Raw genomic sequence first — 25716 nt, forward strand, 5'->3', positions numbered from 1 at the left:
CTTTTTTAAGTTGAGATGCCAGAAAAAAATTTAGCGAATATTATATTGATGAACGCACGAATAAAACTTGGAAAAACACTGTGTATTTTAGCTCATGCGTGTAAAAGAGATAGATTAAGCAAATAAAGGTTGTTAATAGTACTTTAATTTAATTCTTAATTGTTCGTAAAACACATTTGTATAAATTTTGTTATGATTTAGATTTTATAGTACGTATTCTTAATGTTATATGCTTGTTGTAGACCAGATCGACCAATCCGGGTGCACTAGAGCCAAACAACGTGTGCCCGTTTGAAGCAACTCACCGGGTAAAAGATGAGGACTTGATGACCCACGTGGGCTGCTGTAACAACAGAATAGTGGTAGAGGAGAAGAAAGACAGTAAGTACATTTGATTTCGTTGTTATAAAAGTTGACTGGAAGAAGTAGAGCTACCTATTATAATGTTTTTTTTTTTTTTCATTTTTTCATTCTTGGTGTTCATAATACTTTATAAGTGACAATGTGTTTATATATACGAGGGCTATCCAGAAAGTAACAGAATGAACAAACCAAATTGTATTATAAACATTTCAAAGGCACACTCTTATGTTATTTTTCTACGTAATCACCATGAAAATTAAGGTACTTATCATACCGTGGCAGAAGTTTTTCAATACCATTACGGTAGAATTTTGCCGCCTGCGATTTCAACAACTGGCTTACTCCGGCATGCAGTTTGGCGTCAGTATCAAAGCGTTGTGTAGCGAGCCATGTGTTTATCGCTAAGAAGAGGTGGTAGTCGCTCGGCGCCAAATCCGAGCTGTGTGGTGGGTGATCGAACACCATCTATCCTAAACCCTCCAAGAGTTTTCGGATACGCTTGGTTGTGTGTAGACGTACGTTGTAAAAAAAAAAAAAAAAAAAAAAAAAAAAAAAAAAAAAAAAAAAAAAAAAAAAAAAAAAAAAAGCGCTAAGTTTCCCCGGCGCTTGATTTAAATCGCACGCCTTAATTTTCTCAGTGTTTCACAATACATCTTCCAATAAAAACCTAATCACAAGACGCGGGATTTTCTATTACAGCGCACATTGTAACACGTCGCAGAAAGCGCAGTAAGAGCATCACAGTCCTCACCGCTACTACAGGTGGATGCGTACTGAGTGTGGGAACGTTCTGACACCAAAATGGCGACTGTAGCCCTGCCCTCTGCCGCAATAGACTAAAACGTCTGGTACTTTCTGCACAGCCCTTGTAATTTTCTAAGCAATTTTAGTGTCTTTAACTGTTTTAATTTTAAGGCATTTTTAAAATTTTTTATCGAAACCTTGCTAAAGATAAAATTAAGTTGGAATTTCATAATGTTCAGTATGCGGCAAAACAAACAGTACTGAAAACACATCGTCGACATTTATTTATTTATTTATTTATTGTACAACGTAATGAAATATAAGAAATGCTATCAAATGGTTGTCAATTAAATGTTATTCAACATATATTGTTAATTTAACAGGAATCTTGCCTGTACATCATCTGCTCAAAAATGACCATTACGTCATACACGTTCTTCATATCGGTCCTGTACATCGATGAACATGTTAGTGAACGCTGGAACAACAAAACAAATGACCGAAACAAACTACTCTTCACTCCGGTATAGTAGTACCTGTTATCTGTTCGGAAAATTGCTTCCTTCAGCATAACCCATATGTAGGCATCTAAAGCCGAGAGATCAGAGGAGTGAGAAAGATATGGAAAATCCGTTCCACGGGAAATCAAGCGATGTCCAAACTCTTGTGGGTAGAAGGGCAAGTGACTTACTTGCAGTGTGGGCAGTAGCACAATTTTGCTGCATCAATTGTTATTGTAACGACAGATTTTTGGTGCGGCAAAAACGGCGCAAATCATGCAAGAGTGGGTCAATAATCAACTGTCGATTGATGTATCGGACAAGGTACGCGTGGCTTTCATCACTGAACCATACGTTGATGAAATCTTCATTTTCATATACGATAGGTATCACTCCTGAGCAATACAGTAGATCTCCTGCAGTGAGACGCTGGCCCACATCTTATGATCGGAACTAGTGCTCGATAATAGACGCCTTCTCTGTTGTGAGTAACGTTATCTTCGCGCCAACTGCACACTACAGTAGGTCACACACGACTAAGCACATACGAGGCGCTCACAGCTCATGCTACATTGCATGCGCACCATCTGTACGCGAATTTCAGTACTGTTTGTTTTGCTGCATACCGTAAGTTTGGAGTAATTGGTATAGTGGCTAGCAGTGGGAGCCTTAGTGCTGAAAACGGCCGCTAAATCAAACCAACAATTATTAATTATGTACTAATAGAAGCTATATGTTACAAATTATATAAGAACAGTAGACTCCTTCGTACCGCTTTTATTTTCTAAGCACTAAGTAACCTCAATATTTCGATCAGCTCGGTGATCTTGTTCTCGGTCAGTATTATGTGCATCGTTGGAAACAATTACTTGCCGTTATGTTGATATGATTTATTATTCTGTCCTTTAAAAGAAAAAAAAAAAAAAAAGATCCTAAAAAAAAAATTAAAAGTAATTACGTTACTATTTAACAATGACCCATCTTGATTCATACTTACCCACCAACAATTTGAAACACTATGTGCGTGGGTTTTCCCGGAGTTCTCCCATTTCTTCACACTTTCGGCGTTCCGCCCTTATCATCCATCTTATCACCTCCTCGGTGTATCACATGAGATCTTAAAGAAAAGTATATTAACTTGTGAATTCATGATGAATTACTATTCTCTTCAAATTATTATTGTTATAATAATAATTATTATTATTTTTTGGAATACTTGGGTCTCATTTTTCTTTTATAGGACATCCTACCCTTATTTTCTCAAGTGTCAGCCATTTTCATGTGGCCATGGCTTATCATGCAAAAGAATGATAGCTTTAAACAACGTTCCAGGTCGATCATCCATATGTTCCACCCTCCAGGGTGGCGACAAACTTGGAAAACCGGGTAAAGTCAGGGAATTTGAGAAGATCAGGAATAGGTAGGGAATTCTGCTAAGAATCAGGAAAATTCCTTTCCTAAAAGAGATTTTAAAAACGTTTGAAATGAAAATACTGTGATGATTTCAGACGTGGTTGAGTGCATGTATTTTTAATTACCAACTTCAAACTTAGAAACTTATGTATGTTTTCCAATAACGATGTGTAACAAGCTTATGTACTGTAGGTGTGCGCATGACTTTGCGCTTTCTCTTGTGCACTGGAGTATCATATTGGTGAATCATCCACAAAATTCAGTTCATTTTCGATGCACGCATAATTCCATTCTTTCTTTTTTTTTCGTACCCACTAGTTTCGATTTTTTCGCAATTTTTCTGTCTGGCATAAGTGAGGGTAGCTTATCACAAATTAATGGTTTTGAAAGACAGTTACTAATATTTAAGCTTCTGTGTTTTCATTGTAATGTATTTGTATTCACAAAGAAGTTTTTTTCGGAGTCTTATAAGTTTACGAAAATAGCTGATAAATACAGCAACCCACATAATGCTTTATTTTGGCTTTTATTATGCTTTATTGTGAATTTCAATCATTGTTTTACATTAATCGTGTATAATGTATAGTATTTACTATACATTAAATATTCTAAATATATTGTTCTATTTATTAATATTTTATGCAACTAGTTTCATATTTAATGAATTTTCTACTTAATGCACTGAAAAGAGATATGCTTTACTCGAGTCAGTTTTTTCTATCACTTGTGTGCGCCTTACAGGTGCATATATACAGAAAGAGAAAGTAAAAATATGCCACCAAAAAGTACAGAAAGTGCTCAAGTTCAAGAGGTACACATAAAAATATAGTTTGGAGTTCTTGTGTACTATTCATTGTTGGCGGAAAGTTTTCTTCTTTTCCTTTTTTTTCCTTTTCTCCACATCAAAGGATTACACCGAAAAGTTTACAGAAATAAAAATAAGCTTTTCATTGTTACATTGTTATGTTCTCAATAATTTTGCATCGTAAATACTGGTTTTTTAAAAAATATTAATACAGTATGTTAAACTTGCACTTAAAAAGAATTTTCCAAGAATTGTGCTATATATATTTTAAATTATGCTTTATTTTCTAAAATTATGCTTTTAAAATTAGTTTCTTCTGGATCCTTAGACAACCACAACCATGTTCTAGGTACCAACCATATGTGTAAATTGCTGTTATGCTTTTTATGCTTTTGGGTTGCCCTACTGATAAAGTTACACATCAGCGTATGCATTGGGTCAGTGTCCAGTGGATAGCTAGACTAATTTCGTCGGACTCGTGATCTTTAAATATAGGACACACCTGTAGATACCAAAGCGTACTTTCTACCTTGTGCTTATGATGTAATATTTATAAGTTTATAAGTATATGTTTAATTATTTTCCATCAATAATTATATATTTGTAATAATTTAATTATGATGATTCTTCTCGTAAATTAAAACAACAAAGAAAGAATTGTTTATTCTTATTGTAAAATTATTCTTGACATAAAAAAATGATGCAGGAATTTGCGAACAATATTAATATGAGCTAGTGCTCATTGGAGCAACTTTTTTTTTTTTTTTTTTTTTTTTTTTTTTTTTTTTTTTAATCTTCAATACCAGTCAATACATCATATGAAAATTTTAAATTAAGTAATTTCCTTTATAAAATAAATAAATAAAATGTGAGAAATCTGGAGGTTTCCGATTTTTCCTTAAGTATTTATCATCAAATATACAGGAAATTTGGATATTCAATTTCTGTTGCGCATTTTCTCTTCCTTAATTTCTTCTTGTTATTTTATTGTAACCTACTATTGCATTAAATTTTGTTGTATTACTGCGAAAATAAAGAGCAAGGCTTACTTTGAAGCTTTCCTGGTGTCGCGATGAATATAGTTGTTCTGGGGCAATCAGTCACGTGAATTACACGTCGTCTAATGTTGTCAGTTCTCGAAACGTTGAACGACGTGAAATTTACCTGCCTGATTGCCTGAGTACAACTATATTCATTGCTGTTAGTACATTATATGTCATAACCAATGGCCTTTTCTTCCATTTTGAATTCTTCCATCATCATTGTATTTCGTGAATTTTTAAAAATATTTTTCGTATCTATCTCAACGATTAGTAATCCAGGCAACAGGTTAACAGAGACAGCTTTAAGTCTTTCGTTAATTGAATTAAAAGACAACAAGTTTGGTTTGTAAATCTTTGATAGACTCGTTCTCCTTTACTGTCAGAAATATGGCTGCCCTTTGTTCGGCCATTGCCTCTTTGATTATTTTTGGTCTAAACGTCTTCTGCTTTTTCGCTATCTCAGCGAATGTCTTTCTATTGTAATGATGTAATGCATGGAACAGTGTTCTGGTTTCCTTATTTTATCTTGAGCTGTCACAAATCTAGTTTTCAGTTTCTCGTTTTCATTTTTTAGTTTTTGATTTTTTTTTTTCTTTATGAAATCGATGACGCCCTCTGTTCTGTATTGATACACGAACTATTTTGTAAGTTCTTTGACTGTATCTATTCTGCCTCTACCATTTTTTTTTTCATCCAATATTATCAATAAACTTGAATCGTTTTTAATACTTATTGAACAGTTGTCTTTCACATTCTGAGCACCTCGGTTTTATATTATTATTATTATTATTATTATTATTATTATTATTATTATTATTATTATTATTATTATTAATTAATTAATTAATTAATTAAAGTTTTTTATTCATTGGATTTTATTTTTTACCCTCTTAACACGATATTTGTGGAAAGAGAAACTTCTCTTGTTCTGCTATTGTCTTTTCTGTTGGTTGCTGGTTTAGGTTTGCCGCTAACATCTCTTCATAACTACCAAAATTGTTCCTACGAAGGTGATTCAGAAAGTAATGCCTCCAAGCCCACCACTTGGCCAAGAGTACTGCAAACATTCTGAACTGTTTATCATTAATGCACTAATGTTTAAGCTATAGAATCTCACTTGTTTCATCTTTCTATCTCTCCTTGTTCCAGAGTAATGAGGAGCAATCCGTGGCATCCAGCCGTGACGTCAGGTTGAAACAGCAGGCTTCCATTAAATTTGTGACTGCGGAAGGTTGTGCGTCCAGAAACATTCATCGCCGGCGACTACTCGTAGATACGCTATTACGACCCGGAAACGAAGCATCAATCGATCGAGTACCGCCACACTTGAAGTTGTCCCATCTGCTGAAAAAGTGTTGTTTAAATTCTACCTCATCCTGCCTATAGTCAGGATCTTGCGCTCTGCGACTTTTTGCTCTTCCTCAAACTTAAAGATCACCTTAAGGGCCAACGATACAGTTGTTACGCGGAGATAGAAGCAGCAGTTCGGCAATATGAAAAACCTTGTTTCGCGTTGTCGCAAGTGTGTTGCCTGTAATGGGGACTATGTTGAAAAATGATGCCTCCATTTGTAGCTGACATTGCAAGCTTTCCACTGATACCTGTATCAATCCTATCTGTCAAACACTAAAGGCATCACCTTGGAGGCATTACTTTCTGAATTATCCTTATATCTTTTTTCGTCCCATTGACTCATATTGGTCTTCCAGGTCGACTCCCAAACTTTTGAAGGAGGAGTGGCTTCTAATAGTGGAATCGTTGACAGTTATAGAATCCATAAACTACAATCACCAGATCCTACTACTTATACTAACTAGTTGTCATTACTAATGACACACTGTATCTATAGCTTTATGTTCTTTCCAATATTCTCATTAAGAAAAAAAAAAGTATCAGTGCACGTGATTTTTCATTTCCATATAAAGACATGAAGATAATAACCAGATAAAGACCAATTTTGCAAAAAAAAAAGTATTAAAACCAATTCGAAATTTGTGCTCTTGGGTCTGTGGTTGTGTGAGACAACAAAAGTTATATGCGTGCGCACTTTCTCACCAGAGGGCTTATTTAAAACTTACCTGGTTTGTTGTTGAGAATGAGAACCAGACAAAGACCGGATATATCTTGGTTTCAGTTCTGTTTCTTAATAAAAATGTACTGGCTAACGTACCAATAAGCACTAATAAGTTGCAAGATGTACGCAAATTGTATGCCAAATATGTTCCATTTATTTATAAAGGATGGTATGCCAATCTTCATTGCGTGGAAACTGAAAATAATTATTCCAAGTGACACAGATTCACACATGAATGAATAACAGACAGTTTTATTGAGAGTGAAAAACAGATATATCTATTTACAATTTTATATTTCTGTAATAAGGTTCTTTAATAATAAGAAATAAAGCATTTCTTTTTTCTTTTTCAATATTAACTATAAGTACCTTGTGCAGGTAAAAGTGTCCCTTGATTGTAACCAGATTGTAGCACTTATATTGGATATACTACAGTGTGTCCGTAAAGTCGCGCAACCCAAAGTTTGATTGCGTATATCTTTTGAACCAAGAAGGATAAAGACATGAGACTTGAAACGAAACAAATGTAAGCGTGTTCTATGTAGATATTTTGAAGATCATAACTGATGTTGGAATTTGTTACATTTTTATGTAGTGATGAAAGAAAGTACCGAAAGTGTAAAATAAAAAAAAAATAAAAATGTATAAAATGAAGAAAATCAATATTCAGTTGCAGAAAACTGATTTCCTGCGGGTGAATCCCTGTGTATATGTGCAGTATGCATCAACATTTATCCATTGGTGCGAAAATGTGACAAAGTTGATGCAGTGTTGCCATGCAAAAGGACAATTTAATACAAATCTGTAAAATGTTTTTTTTTTTTTTTTTGCAGAAACGCGGCTCCTGGCAACACTGTTGTAAAATTACTGCAACAGGTATGTTTTAGGTTAATTAATGATAAGCAATGAGAATTTGCACATAATTGATAACTTGAGTTTTTATGCCAGCTGCTAGGTGGATATTTTTTTTTTTATCGCAAATTTTTGATTAAAAACTCAAATTATCAATTATGTGCAAATTCTCATTGCTTATCATTAATTAACCTAAAACACACCTGTTGCAGTAATTTTACGACAACAGTGTTACCAGGGGTACTGTTTCTGCCAAAAAAAAAAAAAAACACTCATTTTACGGACTTGCATTAAATTGTCTTTTTATATGGCAAGACTGCATCAACTTTGTCACGTTTTCGCACCAATGGATAAACGTTGATGCATACTGCACATATGCACAGGGTGTCAGTTTTCTGCAACTGAATATTGATTCTCTTCATTTTGTACATTTTTATTTTACATTTTCGGTACTTTCTTTCGTCACTACATAAAAGTGTTACAAATTCCAACATTGGTTATGATCTCGAAAATATCTACATAGAACACGCTTACATTTGTTTCAAGTCTCATGTCTTTATCGTTCTTAGTTCAAAAGATAAACGCAATCAAACTTTGGGTTGCGTGACTTTACGGACACACTGTATGTATTGTTTGGTCTTTACCCTGTTATTACTCTCACTAAGTTAATATTTTTATCTGGTTCTGTAAAATTTACAGTTTGGTCTTTATCTTGTCGTTTTCATGCCTATGTTTTTACTATAATGTTTACTACTATGCATTAACCTGTGATTGTAAATCTACCAAGGATTAAGGATTGAAGTCTACTTACGTTACTCCAATCTCGATGTCTTTATTCCTCCAGGTCTTTCATATTCACACAGACAAGATAACTTACTAGATCATTTTATTCACTGTTTCCGCTATTTTTGATTAGTTGATAGCTCTTACGTTTTTTTTTAAGAAAGCTCTTTGATAGTAATCTTAAAAATTACTGATTGAAATTTACAATAATAATACAGGGTTTCTACTAATCAGAAAAGTCAGGAAAAACTAAGGGAAAATGGTGTAGGTTAGGGAAGCTCAGGGAAAAAGACTGGAAATCAGGAGAATTTTATAAAGTATATTTTTTATAATATTAATTGTACACCAATTTCAGCTTAGTCAACCATTATAACAACTGTTTGGTTTTTATTGTTATTTTTTTTCTTCTACATGCAATTTTGTTTGTGGAATGTACGTATGAGTAACTGATTACTATTTGTCACTGTAGAGTAAATGTTCTAATATATAGACGTTCACCGTTATTTATTTCTTATTTATATATCAACGTCTTCCGACACCTGTCATGAACGTCAGGGAATTTCCTACCAAAGGTCAAGGAAAGTCAAGGAAATAAATTTCCTCAGATCAGTAGGAACTCTGTAATACTATATTTAAAGAAATATTGCCTTTATCACTAAATGGACGAACATGAACATTTTGACGCAGTAACACCACCACCTTTACCTGTAATCCGTGAAAGCGACGCAGTTCAAGTTGAAGGTTAACCCGAATCTTACAAGGACTTTCTCGGAGCGCAGTTTCCACATTCCATAATTCCATAAATTTCACATTCAATAACATTTCTGTCCATAATCACCAGAAGAAATTTACTTTTCCACGCCCTCGTAATATGTTTTTCTAAGGCTCTAACATTTAGTTTTAATTTTAGGAAATAGTTCTATAGTATATGAATGCCGATTTAAGCTATATAAGATTTGGTAATTGAAAACTAATAGTTTTGATATGGAGACCTGATGTTAAGCTTTATTTAATTTACGTATTTTAAATTTAGGCTACAGGTCTGACCAACAGTGTATTAAACCTCAAGTTGCACAGCCACTGGTGGCATTACCACAATGCGAAGAAGACTGGGACGCCGAACCCTGTGCGGGAACTTATAATCCGGAAGTGAAGCTCAACAATGATAAAATCTTTAGGTATGTAGTAAAATTAAACAAAAAGTGTTGCCATTAATACGACCTATATTAAAGAAGGTAGACATACAGTATGCGTCAAAATAAACAGTACTGAAATTCGCGTGCTAATGGCGCGCGGGCGCAATGTGGTATGAGTTGTGAGCGGCACATTGTATGCTTAGCTGTATGTGGACTAGCGGAGTATGCACTTGGAGCGAAGATAATGTTACTCACAACAGAGGAAAAGGTGTTTATTTTAGAGCACTATTTCCGCTCATACGGTGTGGGCCAGCATCTCACTGCAGGAGATGAGTGCGCACGTCTATTATATTGCCTTGGAGTTATGGCATATGAAGATAAAGATTTCATCAGCAACATATGTTCAGTGATAAAAGCCATGTACTTTGATCACTGCATCAATCAACAGTTCAATATTGACCCATTCTTGCATGATTTGCACGGTTATTGCCACACCAAAAATCTGTCGTTACAACAAAAATGGATGTAGTAAGACGGAGCTACTGCCTATACTGCAAGTGACCTTCTTCCCACGAGAGTTTGAACATCGCTTGATTTCCCGTTTAACGAATTTTTCATATCCTTCTCACTCCCATGACTTTATGGCTTCAGATGCTTCGATGTGGAGTATACTAAAGGAAGCAATTTTTCAAATAGATAATACCCTACCACTGTACTGGAGTTAAGAGAGAAGATTCGATCATTTGTTTTATTGTTCCAGCTACCTGTGCTCACTAATATGTTCATCGATCTACAGAACGGCTATGAAGAATGTTAGATGTAATGGTCAACATTTTGAACACGTGATGTACAGACTCGATTCCTCTTAAATTTACAATTTGTGTTCAGTAACAATTAGTTGACATCCTTTTGACATTTCTTATGTTTCATTACGTTATACAAAAAATAAATAAATAAATGTCAACGATATGATTTCAGTACTGTTTGTTTTGCCGCATACTGTATATTACAAAATACGATTTCCTTACTAAATAAAGAAACAGTTGTAATCAACTAATAGGTGCTTAAGCCCCACCTCGACCTTTTTACTTTTTGTTGTTCTTTTGATTTTCCTTTATATATATATAGGATGTTACAAACATGCACGGCCAACCTTCAGAGTTGGATTCCGTATGAGGAACAGGTAAGAACATGACCATACAGGAATTGCATGTCCAGTCCTGTATGTCCGGAAATGCATGGTTGGTAAGCGACATTGATAGGTTAAACGTGGGCACAAACCCTACTCCATTCTGACAGTTTTTCTCTCGTTTTCCTCAATCCTATGCGGAACGATACCTTACCTAAGACTAACACCATTGCCTTTCCACATCCTTACCCTCCCCCCTTTCTCTATCCTAGCCTTAGCCCTAGATGCATAAAGGCCATAAATATGTTCAAATTCAAATACATGAATGTGCTTTTGCTGTTGCACCATTGATGGCAGTGTTTGCATTTTAGGATAAGGATACAAGTTTTTGTTCGTGATTTTTGAGTTTTTTTTTTTTTTTTCTGCTTCTTCTACAGTTCAGCGCAATGGGGACAAATTTGGCTTCGTTGGAATGTATTGTCCTTATTCCTTCCACTAATGTATCATTCATGACAGGGTGTCTATCGGTCCCAAAAGTCATGAAAAAGTTACGAAATCAGAAAACGATCATGAAAGTCAAGAAAAAGTCACGGAATTTAGCTTTTGGGTCAAGATATTTTTAAAATCTGTCCAAATAAAAGTACAGACTGAAAAATTTTGTTGGGTGAAACGTCAGGCGGATAATGGTTGTAGCTCCGTAACCATTAATTTCCGGACATAGGGTCACGTGAACTTTTTTTTCTTTATTTATTTGTTCCACCACCAAAAATATCTGTAGTCGGCTTTTGACACTACCAAATTGCAAACAAATCACGCCTCTATTGCGTGCATGAAAATTCGGCCTAATTCGCTCTTGAGAATGTTACAAAATTGTATGGTTTGGTAAAGAAAAGGTAACGAAAAAGCCACGAAATTTCATATTGGAATTTTAATAGACACCCTGCATGACTCCTTGTTCATTATCGGGGAAACAGTGATGGGGACAATCTGACTGTCACATTCGTCAATTCCCTGTCCAGCGTTAGGCGGATAATGGTTGTAGCTCCGTAACCATTAATTTCCGGACATAGGGTCACATGAACTTTTTTTTCTTTCTTTATTTGTTCCGCCATAGGAAACGTTCCCCGATCTTCTGAGGTATTTCTAAAACCTTGGTTGTTGGCCGCGCCTCCATTGCATCCGAATGCGACTGCGAACGCGAACGCGAATGCGAATGCGAATCAAGTTGCAATGTCTCTTTCAAACCTTCAATGTGAAATATTTTTGCTTGAAATTTCATATCTCAAAGTTTTCAGAGTAGTAGTAGTAGTAATAATAATAATAATAATAATAATAATAATAATAATAATAATAATAATATCTATTAATTTCCTTTTCTGTGCAAAATGGAGTGAATGTCGCTCCTGTTATTATTATGCTTCTGTGGTAACCTCTATTTTCACTTTAAAATAAATTAACTAAATAAAATTACAGATTGCAAAATCAACCAACTTTCTAAGAAAATTTTCTCCATGAGTAAAAAACCCATTTTTGCTATTTCAAACATATTAGTCAATAATTACATGTATTCGTAAAATCATTATTTGAGAAACAAAGAGGAAATATAAATTGAATAAAAAATTGCGGTTCGTGCATTAATTAAATTTTCATATTTTAAAGAGAAAACAAAGAAAATTATACATACCTTCCACTCCAAGTTCTTTACTTACAACTGCCCATAATTTGTTCACGATTTATGGTTTGTGGTAATCTGGATGATCTTGGATCGACAATGAAACTTTATCAAAAACACAATTTATTAAAGTAACAACATCTATTTCCATTTTTATTTTTATTTTTGTCTACGCACCTCGCAACGTCGTCTGCTTTCACGCAAAACAAACTTTCTTCTCTCACGTAGCGCTCAATTTCTCTACAGACGACTATCCATTCGCACGAATTCGGACGAACAATCCCAGCATGTTGGGATCGTTCGCATTCGCGTCTTTTCGTCGGTTTTCGCAATTCGCAGATCGGAAGTAGTCGAGGCACTCCTATTTATTTACACGTGCTGGGAAATTCGCATTTGCATTCGCAATCGCATTCGGAAGCAATGGAGGCGCGACTCTGTTTCTTCTTATCCAACACATCCACCTTAGCATTATCTACTATCATCTGAATAATAAAACTAATGTAATAAGAAAAACATATACTGTATATTATAAAACAGGATGAATTTCAATTATATTGAAAAGGTAAATATAGACAAAAAGACGAAAATTTTATTCGTTATACTAAAAGTTTGAAATTCGTTCTCCATCAATTTTGGTCAGAATGTAGAAAGTCATAAATTAGGAATCGAGTTCGTTTATGGAAGTGTTATTCAGATCGGAAGTGGTAGAACTCAACTATTTCCGGTTTTAATGTTGACTCGATAGAGAGAGAGAGAGAGAAAAAAAACGGGTATAGATAGTGAGAAGAGATTTCCTGCAATTTACGAAGCATCCCAAGAACCCATTTCATGTGCATCGTTAATTCTCTACTAAAACCAGAAGTAATTCACTTGCAGCTGTTGGTTTCAATATCGATCTTAGTAAAACAGAACGATAAGAGATAGCGAATTGATTAAGCATTCTAAGAATAGATACTGTGATATCTCTTAACTCTTGAAACGTTGATTGCTATATGGAGTACAGTTAAAGATAGCAAGAAGTGTTGTTTTGGAGTCCACTAAGCGTCTCAAAAATATATTTTATCTTCACTTCAATCTAAGCAGGTATCCTGCTTAACTGAAGGTACTTAGAACACGTCAATTTGGACTCAATGCACATATAATTTGTTTTGCTTACTGTTTTGCTGTTTTTCTATTGCTGTTAAAATTTGCATGTGCTACTACTAAAAGACGCACAGAGGAATATTTGTACCAAAAACCTGGACAAAATTATTTACTATTTCTTTAAAAGTTCCTGAAAAAGTATGTATATTAACGTGTGATGAAGATTTTTTTCGTGTTGAAGGGTGTATTACAGTTGTAGTTTGCTTGTCAAAAATCTGTATTGTACAGTGTAATTACGTAACATGTTTATGAATATATTTGTCCAAGTATTTACATAATTTTATTATGTAATCTAAACAATTTTATGACTACGTATTTTTTGTGTTTTTGTGTTCAAGACTAATATGTTCTACACCATTTGTACATTTGTATATAATATATTATGTTCATTTGAACGGGATAAATCTAATCTGTTCTAATCCAATGTCCCTGCTAAAGCTGGCAGTGTCAGAAATCTACTACCAAATCCGGTTTCAATATGATTTGAGAAAATATCACGGCATACAAACCAAAACTCATTCACGTGGTATATACATGATACTTGTTACTTGTTTCATATTTAATGGGCCTTATGCAGAGACGTTCTGAAGTGTGATTAGTGCCATACTAAAGAGTCCTACTAATATATGTTTGCTGCAGTAGTCAAGCCTTTAGTATGACGCTAGTCTTATGTCAAAACGACTCTGCATAAGGCGGACTGTCTTTTAAGCTATTTATTCAAGTTATAAAAGTGCTAGATTTAGTAGGAAAGGTCTATAAGCATAGACAAATAAGGATATTTTGTCTTGTGTGGTTGATTTTCATATTGATCTTGATATAATGTTTTAATAATCATTTTCTTCAGTATTTTTTTGAAAACATGCTATCAGTTTGTATCCATGTATTTCTAGTTTTGAGGCTCTGTTTAGCCCCCCGATGTCGACTTTGAATAATAATATTCCGCTCTGCTGGCATGCATGAACCTGAATTCAAATCACATTCTTAACGGTGTTGAATATCTGCACTATTGTCGTTATTTAACCTATTGATTTATATGGGAAATTATTTTCCCGTCTTCTTCGAAATGAGCTGGAATTTTTATGGTTTTTAGTTTTACTGATTTCTATTTCAAGTCTATTTAAATACTCCTTACTTCATGAGAATTAAATTTTCTGATATACGAGGGCAGTCCCAAAAGTAGTTTTTTTAAAGAAATACAAAGAAACGTTCATTTTCAATTATGTTTACATCATTTTAAAACTTGTACATTTATTTATTTTTCTACATAATCGTAATTTTAGTCGATGCATTTTTATAAGGCCTGTGCCGTGTTTTATCAGTTCACCGCGATGTGTTTGAGGAAGCGTTAAACACCATCTTTCACTTCCTCGTCGTTGCTAAAGCGCGTTTCGGCCAGATGCTCTTCCAACTTAGGGAACAGGTGCTAGTCACAGGTTTGCTCAACCTTCCATCACGACTGTCTCGTCCTAAATTGACGGTCTTCTGCTTTTTTCTTTGTCGTGAATTTCAGGACGACCAGCTTTAAACTCCCCACATCACTTGTGGACGTTTTTGACATTAATGCAAGATTCAGTTTGACAAGAATTTCAAGCAGTTTTAACGTTCAAAAACTTAATAACTGCGCGAACTTCGCACTTGGCAGTAGCGCCAAGCGAGAAGTCCTTTAGAAACGATGGCTTATCATGATTTCAAGGTTTATTTCTACTTAAGTTTACATGTGATTTTTAAAAATGAACAAACAGTGAAAGTCTACTAAAAAAATCTAAATACCGTTTCACTTTAATTCTCTCTTTGCCAGCTAATCGAGTACGATTGGTATTTTAAACGAAAACTCTGCAAACTAAATGACGTAGAAGGTTTGAGTTGTTCTTCATAAGAGGGCAATAAGTAGCATAAAACAAAGTGAGATTTTGGAGGGGCTGTCATGTTGTGTACATGCTCAACTCCTTCTCGGTCGTCGAGTCCTCTTATTAAAATAAAAACGAAAAAAGAAACATTACGAAACTGCTTTGAACTACTTTGTCCTTGATTACAGAACAATTTGTAACACAAAAGTTGATACATTTGAAAATAAGTTCCTAAATCATTGAAAAATCACCAGAAAAGTCGCCATTGGTAAAAGTGATTTTTTTGTCGCAACCTTGGAACTCCAATTCCTAGATTTAGTTACTTTCCCCCAAATTGGTAACACTGTCAGCACGGTGCGTACAGGGTTATTTGGGAGTGGAAGAAAATAGTAAAGACATCAGTGTTGTCAACAGCCGCACAATTTCCCTATGTTCCCAACGCTTTGGAAACCCTACTTTTCGGATTGCCCTTGTGTGTAGAATTTTAAAAAAGTACAATCAATTCTAATATTTTACGATCAAATTCACTTTAAGAAATATTATATGTATATATAGTGCAAATTTTAGAAAGCAGGGAATATTTTACTAGACTTGAATAAGAAATGATCAAAATTACATCATTAAAACTCCAGTTGATTTCAGAGCAAACAGAATATCTTCATATAACTCCATTGGTTAAAATGCTGAGATGGCGTAGTTAGTGATTTCCATTTTTTTTTTTTTTTAACTGATGACACTTTCCTGAACGCTCAGAACATCGTGACACATTTGTTTGATTTTTATTAATCGTAATACAGGGTGTTTCAAAATGAATATCGTGATTTTAAGGGTTTGTAGTATTTATTACAATTAATATACCAGGATGCAAAATTTCCGGTCGCCAGATCGGCATTGGCAACTAGAAATTTAGAACTGGTGACCAGTGTTCATTAGCAATAATTTTTGCCTAAACTCATAGGGCTGCACAGTTTCTGTTTCGCACGAAAGTAATTGTCACTGACTGAGAAAAAACACGAAATATGAAGTCTTCACAACGGACATGGAAAGTGAAGTCTTCACAACGAACATGAAAAGTGAAGTCTTCACAACGAACATGGAAAGTGAAGTCTTCACTACGGACATGGAAAGTGAAGTCTTCCCTACGGACATGGAAAGTGAAGTCTTCACAACGAACATGAAAAGTGAAGTCTTCACTACGGACATGAAAAGTGAAGTCTTCACTACGGACATGGAAAGTGAAGTCTTCACTACGGACATGGAAAGTGAAGTCTTCCCTACGGACATGGAAAGTGAAGTCTGCACAACGGACATGGAAAGTGAAGTCTTCACACCGGACATGGAAAGTGAAGTCTGCACAACGGACATGGAAAGTGAAGTCTTCACAACGAACATGGAAAGTGAAGTCTTCACAACGGACATGGAAAGTGAAGTCTTCACACCGGACATGGAAAGTGAAGTCTTCACAACGAACATGGAAAGTGAAGTCTTCACAACGAACATGGAAAGTGAAGTCTTCACAACGAACATGAAAAGTGAAGTCTTCACAACGAACATGGAAAGTGAAGTATTCACAACGAACATGGAAAGTGAAGTCTTCACACCGGACATGGAAAGTGAAGTCTTCACACCGGACATGGAAAGTGAAGTCTTCACAACGGACATGGAAAGTGAAGTCTTCACAACGGACATGGAAAGTGAAGTCTTCACAACGGACATAGAAAGGGAAGTCTTCACAACGTTATAATTCACCCCTCCTTTCCCCAATTCAAAATTGATTGTCCTGAACCTAATTGTCTGGTTTTGAAATTTTATGCCCTAATGTAATCAGGGGCGTAATTTCAGCCTTCGCTTGAGCGGAAGGGGGGGGGGGGGGAGTCAAGAGCACCACCGACATAGGACTTTCACGTTTTGTACTGGTATATTAGTAGACAATCGATTAAAGTATATGTATTTACCAAATTCTTGTGTGTGTGTGTGGGGGGGGCTATTGCCTCCTCCTGCCCTCCCTAAATGACGCCCCTGATTGTAATCTCTTTCTTTGTTAAACCAAAGACCTTGGAAGGAGGGGAACATCTCATAATTTGTACGTTGAGAGATACTGGCGACCATCATTTTTGGATTGGCGAGTACGTCTGACTGAAAATTTGCGCCGTGACATACAATTATAAACAATACATCAAATGAAAGAGCAATTCAAACTGTTTTTGCTATAAGTGTTGAATGTGAGCGCAATTTGTCACACGTTACACATCGAGTCGATAGGCGAATTCTTCCCAAACCTGGATCAGTGACTGCTTCAATTCTCTTTCGTAAACTACTAAATCTCCTTAAAATTCTCCACATAAACGTCACTGGAATTGCTAATTCACGACTAGCCTTCCGAATTGATTTCTTGTGGCTACGCGTAAAAGACTCTCTTACTCGTTCTACACGTTCTTAATAAGTCTCTTGGTCGTCCCGTACTCTTCCCTTTGCACTGACAGCCGGTATTTTCAAAGTAATGACATCATTTACGGATGTTAATATCACTTGGTGGATTGTAACTGAATTTAATACAGAAAGCACGTTGCACTGTAACTACAGATTCAGTCTTTTCAAAATGTAAAACACAAAAAAGCTTTCTGCTCAGTAGTCGCCATCTTTGCTACTAGTGCTTTCTAGCGGCAGACAGAGAAAACAGTGCATGCGCATGCGTGCGTACAAAACTGAGTTGCTCTTTCATTTGATTTACTATTTGTAATTGTAATACATACTACAAAGCCTTAAAAACCCGATATCCATTTTGAAACACCCTGTATAAATGACAGTAGTGTTTTAAGCCTAGAAGTTTCTATGAAGTACTGCCTGTGTGTAGTTCTGAGCATATTTACTGTAGTTAGGGGCGCTAAGTGGTACAGTGTGTCTTAAAATTAATTTCAACTAATTATTAAATCCTTTGTGGTGATTTTTAAATTCTAAAATTCCGCGACACACCGGTTGGGAATCACTGGCGTAGTTACTCAACATCGTTAATGGATCATTTACAAATGCCTAAGAACCATTGTTTTTTTAACCACTTATTGAAAATTACAACACAAATTTTATTTCAGGGATATAAAGTTGGTTACTAAAAGTGAGAGGCTTTTTCATAGAAAGATGGAGCGACTGAAATTTCAAAGAATTGAGGAACAGGAGTAAGTAGCTAGTCATTAGTTTTGGGAGCAGAGACTGCATGTAAGAAATTAATTATAGAATTAAAATAATTAGTACTGAATTGTGAAGGTAAGTTGTCTTTAATTCCACAAAGTTCTATATTAAAAAAAAAAAAAAAAAAAAAATGGAGGCCAGTATTTTCTTGTCTCAAGTGATTTAAACAACTATCAGATAGAGAAAAGTTTAAGAGGCCTAATCACTGCGAAATTTAAAAAAACCCTAATTTTACAGTAATTATGTAATATCTTCAAACAAATAAAAGATAATCGAAATGTGAAACAACAGCGCCCTAGACAATATTATTTTGCATGAGGTACCTTTATCACGAGTCACCTAGTAGCTTTCCGTTGGCAGCCATTTAGAAATGCGAATCTAAATGGCTGGAAATCGAAAGCAGATAAGTAAATCGTGATAACGGTATCTCATGTAAAAAAGTACTGTTTAGGGCGGTGTTGTTTCACATTTCAATTATCTTTTATCTATTTAAAGATGTGACATAATTACTGTAAAATTAGCGGTATTTTAATTTCACCGTGATGGGGCCTCTTAAGTATTTCTCAAAGGGATGCCCATTATTCTCGAGTTACACTATAGGAACTCTGTGGAATTATGGCAAGTAAGAGAGATCAGAATTAATTGTAATTCTGACGACATTCTTTGTGATTTGTTGCATTACAGGATAATGAGAGGTGTCACTAAAAATGAAAGAAAATACTTCAGGCAAATGGAACGTCTAAAATTTCAGAGATTGGAGTCACCTGAGTAAGTAAATAGCTTACTGAAAACGAAAGACAACACAAGGTGGACTAGAATATAGTTTGGTATCAAAAATTTTAAATAACTTTCTTCAGGTAATACATATGAAAATAAAACATAACCTATTGTTTATTATTCTTGTGAATATACTTTAGTTTGAAACCAAATGCGTTACATCCAAGGGCGTCATGTGAGGAGTTTGAAGTGAAATGAACTGAAAGATTTCAGTTTAACGTCGAACGATTATGCCCTTTAGACTAAGGGAGATAGATGATTTAATGCAAGTGAATGATGATGGAAGAATCGCTGGAGTTAGAATGTGGAAGTAAACAGGAGTACCCCGAGAAAACCTATGGATAAATTTGTCCCCCCACAAACTTACTTGGCCGGTGATCGAATCAGGGACTCCACCACTAAGCCACCATGTCTCCCTTCCCCTGTGTTAGAGAAATACATACTTTTTAAATAAATTGTATACTAAAACAGATAACTAACCAACTCTGTGGCTGATGAAACCCAGAGGTTCAATGCCTCGTTCACAAATGATTTTCAGTGACTTTGTCCTTAGCCAACTGGATCCAGTTTCTACTTTGTATTCCTATTTCTGCGGGTCTATCTTAATATTGTCTCCCATGTGCACCTAGGTCCACCTAATGGTCGTTTTCCGATTGGACTTACAGTGAAAACTTTGAAAGCATTCTTACTTTCTTCCATACTGGCTACATGATCTGTCTACTTGAGCCTTCTGGACTTTTGATGACCCTAACAATATTTGGTAAACGGTGTAAATTATGCAGTTCTTCGTTATGAAGTTTCCGGCAGTCTTTCGAAGTGAAAAAAAAAAAAAAAAAAAAAAAAAGCAGAGGCGGTATGTTTTATTACGATTTTGACTCGTCATACCGGCTAGCTAAATATTGAAATACCGTAAGGGTATGTTGCATAAAAAATTGCATTTCTATTTACATAATGACTAGAAACCATTGGAGAGCTTATCTTTACTTACGGGTATGGGGGGGAGGGAAGAGGGCATGGAGAGACTGATCTCTCGCCAACAACTTTCTTTTAAAAAATTTTAAAAATGTCCCTTCCCCTTATGTTGTATTATAGAGAATTATACACGATAATACTCAAAAAACGAGTTTTTATATTAATTTCCTGCAACCCCCACTTGACTGAGAAATATTCCAAACTTCCGGAAAAATCGCCCCCAGAGCGCCACAGCAGGCAACCCCTAAATCCGCTCATGCTCAAAACACGACATTTATATGAATTAAGACAACAAGACACACATATATAGATACAAAAGAAACAGTTATACGGCACATTAAAATATAAACTATATGAACTTCTTTGAAGACATCTCATTTTAAAAACAAATGCTAAGAAAAAGATAACAAAAATGTCGGTGTTGGCAACTTAAAAATTATTTCTACATAAGAAATAACATTTTTTCACGTGCTAAGCTATTCGTCAATTACTGTGTATAAAAATGTATTTGTTAAAAGTATTTAGCATCTACTCTGCTGTGATGGTATGTCTTGATCACTGAAAAAACAGAGGCGGTATGCCTTCATTACTCAAAAACCAGAGGTGGTATGGCATATCACCACATAGGTCTCACTTCGACCACTGGTTTACGCCATTCCCCATTTAGTATATATACTAAAATACTAATAAAAAAAACAACGTGAAACTGTCATTTCGGTGGACTTCTTGCCTCCTGGCAAAAGCTGAAATCGAGCTACTGATTACGTGAAAATTATTTCTCCAATAGCATTGTGTGTAACCCAGTTAGAATTGTAGAAAGCTTATTACTATTTATAGAAAGTGTTGGAATCGGGGAGGAAATGACAGAGGAGATTGCAGTTGGAAGGGAATTTCGAGAGGGATCCTGTCTCTCACCTACATTATTTAATATCTATGTAGAAGAGATAGTGAAAAAGAGTCTTCAAAATGAAGAAGGCATTTCAGTAGGAAGTAGAATGGTCAGGTGTATACGGTTTGTCGATGATATGGCTCTTGTTGCAGAATCTGAAGAGAAAATCAGTAAGATGTTAGAAAACTTGAGGAAGGGCTGTGAAGAATATAGAATGAAAATAAATGTTAGAAAGACAAAAGCCATGGTGATTGGAACAAAGGGGTCGGTGCCAAATATAAAAGTAAGAGGAGAGAAAATAGAACAGGTGATTAGATTTCAATATCTGTGTAGTATTATTAGTGATGATATGAAGTGCGAACGTGAAATGAAAGCAAGAATAGAAATGGTGAAAGAAGCTTTTGGGAGGAAGAAAAATCGGTTTTGTGGGATCTTGAATAAAGAGTTGAAAAAAAGACTCATAGTATACTTCGTGTATAGTATTGTCCTGTATGGGGTACGAACACGGACATTACGCAAAAATGATGAAAAGCGACTGGAAGCTTTCGAGATATGGGTATGGAGAAAAATGGAGGGAATTAGTTGCGTCGAGCGGAAAACGAATGAGAGGGTATTAGAAATGGTAAGGGAGAAAAAGAACAATTTTAGATGCTATTAAGAAGAGGAAGAGAAACAGAATGGTATCTAATATAATGGTCCCAGACTGCTTCCTTCCTTCCTTCCTTCCTTCCCCAGTCTTTTCCTCCTTCCCGATTCCTCGGGTAATGTGATACCCGAGGGACATCATTCCTCATACGTGACGACAGGCTAACATGGCCATAGATTCCAAAAACCCAGTATTCTAATCCCTAATCTTACAATGATAGTCGCCTATACTGACAGTGATGCGCATACTACCTCTAAAACAGCAAGAAGGCAGTTTAGAAAAGTCATAGAGACCTAAGTATTGCTGAACTGAGAATAAAAGTGTTCGCAAAGGAGAAATGATCATTTGCTGTTCTTGCATTCCAAACGTTAAGTAAAAATATTTAAATTTATGATTGCAATGAGTCATGTAATATATTTCTGTATATTACCTGAAGAAGTTATTTAAGTTGTAATAGCAAATTTTATTCTGGCCCACCCTGTACTTCTTTTTTAAAAAAATCCCTGTACTTAAATAAACTAAGTAGCTGCATTTCAAAACGCTGTAGTTTTATAATAGAGCTGAATAGTTCCTTAGAAATGTTGGTCAGCTTGGTTGGTTTCATCCAATTTTACAAATTCAAGTTCAAAGTTGTTACTAAATTGTACAATATTTGAGCGTTTAGTAGATATATCCCAAAGGTGTGACATATCCCAATCGATAGCTTTCATTCAGCGGAACAAAATGATGTGGGTGAATGTAAATAGTCATGCGTAGTTTTCGAGACAATGTAGATAAACAAATGTTTTCGTATGCCTAAAAAAATTGGTGCTATACGATAACCACGCCAACTGTTAAGACAAAGCTGATACATAATTACCGTATTTTACGGACTATAAGACGCACTTTTTTCTTCGAAAAATTGATTCCCAAATTCAGGTGCGTCTTATACTCGAAATTAATATAAAAATGTCCAGTGTTTGATTTAAAATTCACGCCAGTCTTTAAAAAATGGCCTTATATTCGATGCTGCGGAAAACCTAACTCTATCTGGCAACATTGGATTCAACTAGCAGCAGCAGTGCACCGATACGACGGACATGGGTTGCCGGGATTCACAAGCTTGGTAACACTGTCTCCCTTCCACCCCGCCATCACAAACCCAGAACTACAGACTAGAATATACAGACCGTAAACTCTGCGAAAAACTGGAAAGAAGGCGAACTGTAGTACCTCTTACATGCGACGACGGAACTAAGCAGTCGATCTGTTAGTCGACAACCCATGACATCACCATTCGGTTTTACAAACTAAGAATTTCTTTTTTAGTCTGGCTTTGCAATCTAATAATGAAAATGGTAAAAATGTTACGGTATTTTTTTTAAAAAAATGCTTAAAAATTAAGATGCGTCTTATACTCCGTAAAATCCGGTATAGCTACTCCCGATAAGCTTTTCATTATGATGCTAGCAAGGCGACTGTACACGGAAAGGTTAATGAAATATAGCCCAGTATACGGTATGGTTAATGAGATATAGCCCAGTATACGGTATGGTTAATGAGATATAGCCCAGTATACGGTATGGTTAATGAGATATAGCCCAGTATATGGTATGGTTAATGAGATATAGCCCAGTATACGGCATGGTTAATAAGATATAGCCCAGTATACGGTATGGTTCATGAGATATAGCCCAGTATACGGTATGGTTAATGAGAAATAACTCAGTATACGGTATGGTTAATGAGATATAGCCCAGTATACGGTATGGTTAATGAGATATAACCCAGTATACGGTATGGTTAATGAAATATAGCCCAGTATACGGTATGGTTAATGAGATATAGCCCAGTATACGGTATGGTTAATGATATAGCCCAGTATACGGTATGGTAAATGAGATATAGCCCAGAGTACGGTATGGTTAATGAGAAATAGCACAGTATATGGTATGGTTAATGAGATATAGCCCAATATACGGTATGGTTAATTAGATAGCCCAGTATATGGTATGGTTAATGAGATATAGCCCAGTATACGGTATGGCTAATAGCCTTGTATAAGATATGGTTAATATGGGAGAGCCCAAAATTGTGATTAATTGTAAAACTTTTTTTGGGGATTAACTATAAAAGATACGATATATATCAATTGATAGAGCACATCGACCTGAACAAAAGTGACACGCTTGAGGGTAAATTATCTTGAGAATTTTTAGAGAAAAAGTAATTTTTATGGCGTTAGAAAGTATATTGTTCGTTGCCAATCTGATGCAGTTGGTAGTTTTTATTGTGCTAGAATAGACCGTTTATTTTTTTTATTTGCTTGCTTGCTTAGTTACTGTATATAAAAATTCTCACTGTTGAGTAACAGATTGTATCCCTATTATTTGATTTAAAAATTGTCCGATGTTTTTTTTTTTGGGGGGGGGGATATATTCGAAGTTAAAATATTTCAGTTTAACGTCCCACGATTATGCTCTTTAGACTAAGGGAGATGATGATGATTAAAGCAAGTGAATAATGATGGGAAAATTGGTGGAATGAGAAAGTGGGAGGAAACGAGAGTACCCTGAGAAAACTCACGGACATGATGTTGTCCGCCACAAACTTACTTGGCCGGGGATCGAATCAGGAATCCCATGCACCAAAGGTAAGCACTCTACCCCTGAGCCACCGTGCCTCCTTATATTCAAAGTTGTTTATTATACATATACACTCAAACGTATTTATTCGCGTACGAGCCTACACAAATGAAGAATGGATAATAATGCTAATTTTACGTTTTAAGGGCTAAAAAAAAAAAAAAAAAAATCTACAATATTATTAAGTTTAACGAAAAAAATGTTCCAATACGAAACTTATACGATATACCAATCACTAAACCTCATTGAGTTGAACAACATCATACATGTCAGTATGAAAGCTCATGCGAAATTTTCTATAAAATCGAGATAAATGTGTTTTTTTTTTTTTCCTAAACGTAAATAGTGGTGCTGTACAAAAACCACACCACTTTTTAAAATGAAACTGATATTAGGGTGTCCGGCGCTGTGAGGAAGTGCAAGTATTTTCGGATATACTAAGAGAGGTTATACTAAACCAAAAGGTTTGTATTAACATATGGTCAATTTCCCCGGGGTTTCGAGATAAAGCGGTTTCTTTTCTCCTGAAAACTGTCGAGTTTCAGTTAATTGCGTATAGCACACCCTGCAGTTGGTGTAGTTATATATATCTCGTTCGAAAGATAATAAAGTAAACTTCCCGACGGTGTACAGATTATTACAAGTAGACATAAATGAGAGAAGTAACAGAGGGATAATTTAAAATTTTCCCTCTAAACTTTTTTTTTTCAATTATCTCGTTATTGAATGGGAACACGTCACTAGGGCAACAAAAAAAAAAAAAAAAACTAGGTGGATCCTACACTATGGCATGGACGCCCGAAGGGGATGACAGGGTGGGGCCCGAGCCCCTCCCCCTTGGCTCACGAAAATGTATTAAATATTTTAAGATTTTCTTAATATAAATAAATAATACCAAACATAATATAGTAATCAGGGATTTGAGCCCCCTCCCCTTAGAAAAGTTTCTTCTGGCGCCCATGCTCTATGGCGAGGATGTTGTTAAAAATTCACGTTGTTGTCATGAATAGTAGTCGAGAAAAACATCATAATATAAATGTATGCCTGTAAAAGTACATTCCAACCAACAAGCATGCTCTCTGTAGACCATGGCATCGATATGTAATGATGGTTGCTGA

General features: G+C 35.4%; 1 protein-coding gene across 5 annotated transcripts in view; it reads left to right on the forward strand.

Moving 5' to 3' along the window:
- LOC145684266 (uncharacterized) overlaps window positions 1-25716 on the forward strand; it is an 89932-nt gene that overhangs the window by 21929 nt on the left and 42287 nt on the right. For 4 of the 5 annotated variants that reach the window (XM_081756399.1, XM_081756396.1, XM_081756401.1 and 1 more), the window contains exons 3-5: window positions 243-381; window positions 9611-9755; window positions 18594-18677. In XM_081756399.1, coding sequence (XP_081612525.1) covers window positions 243-381; window positions 9611-9755; window positions 18594-18677 — 368 coding nt within the window. Of the gene's footprint in view, window positions 1-242; window positions 382-9610; window positions 9756-18593; window positions 18678-19374; window positions 19459-25716 lie in introns of all 5 variants that reach the window. The other variant, XM_081756397.1, reaches the window with a different exon arrangement.

The sequence above is a fragment of the Thermobia domestica genome, chromosome 4 (genome assembly GCF_964235325.1).
Source record: "Thermobia domestica chromosome 4, izTheDome1.hap1.1, whole genome shotgun sequence".
Classification (NCBI taxonomy): domain Eukaryota; kingdom Metazoa; phylum Arthropoda; class Insecta; order Zygentoma; family Lepismatidae; genus Thermobia; species Thermobia domestica.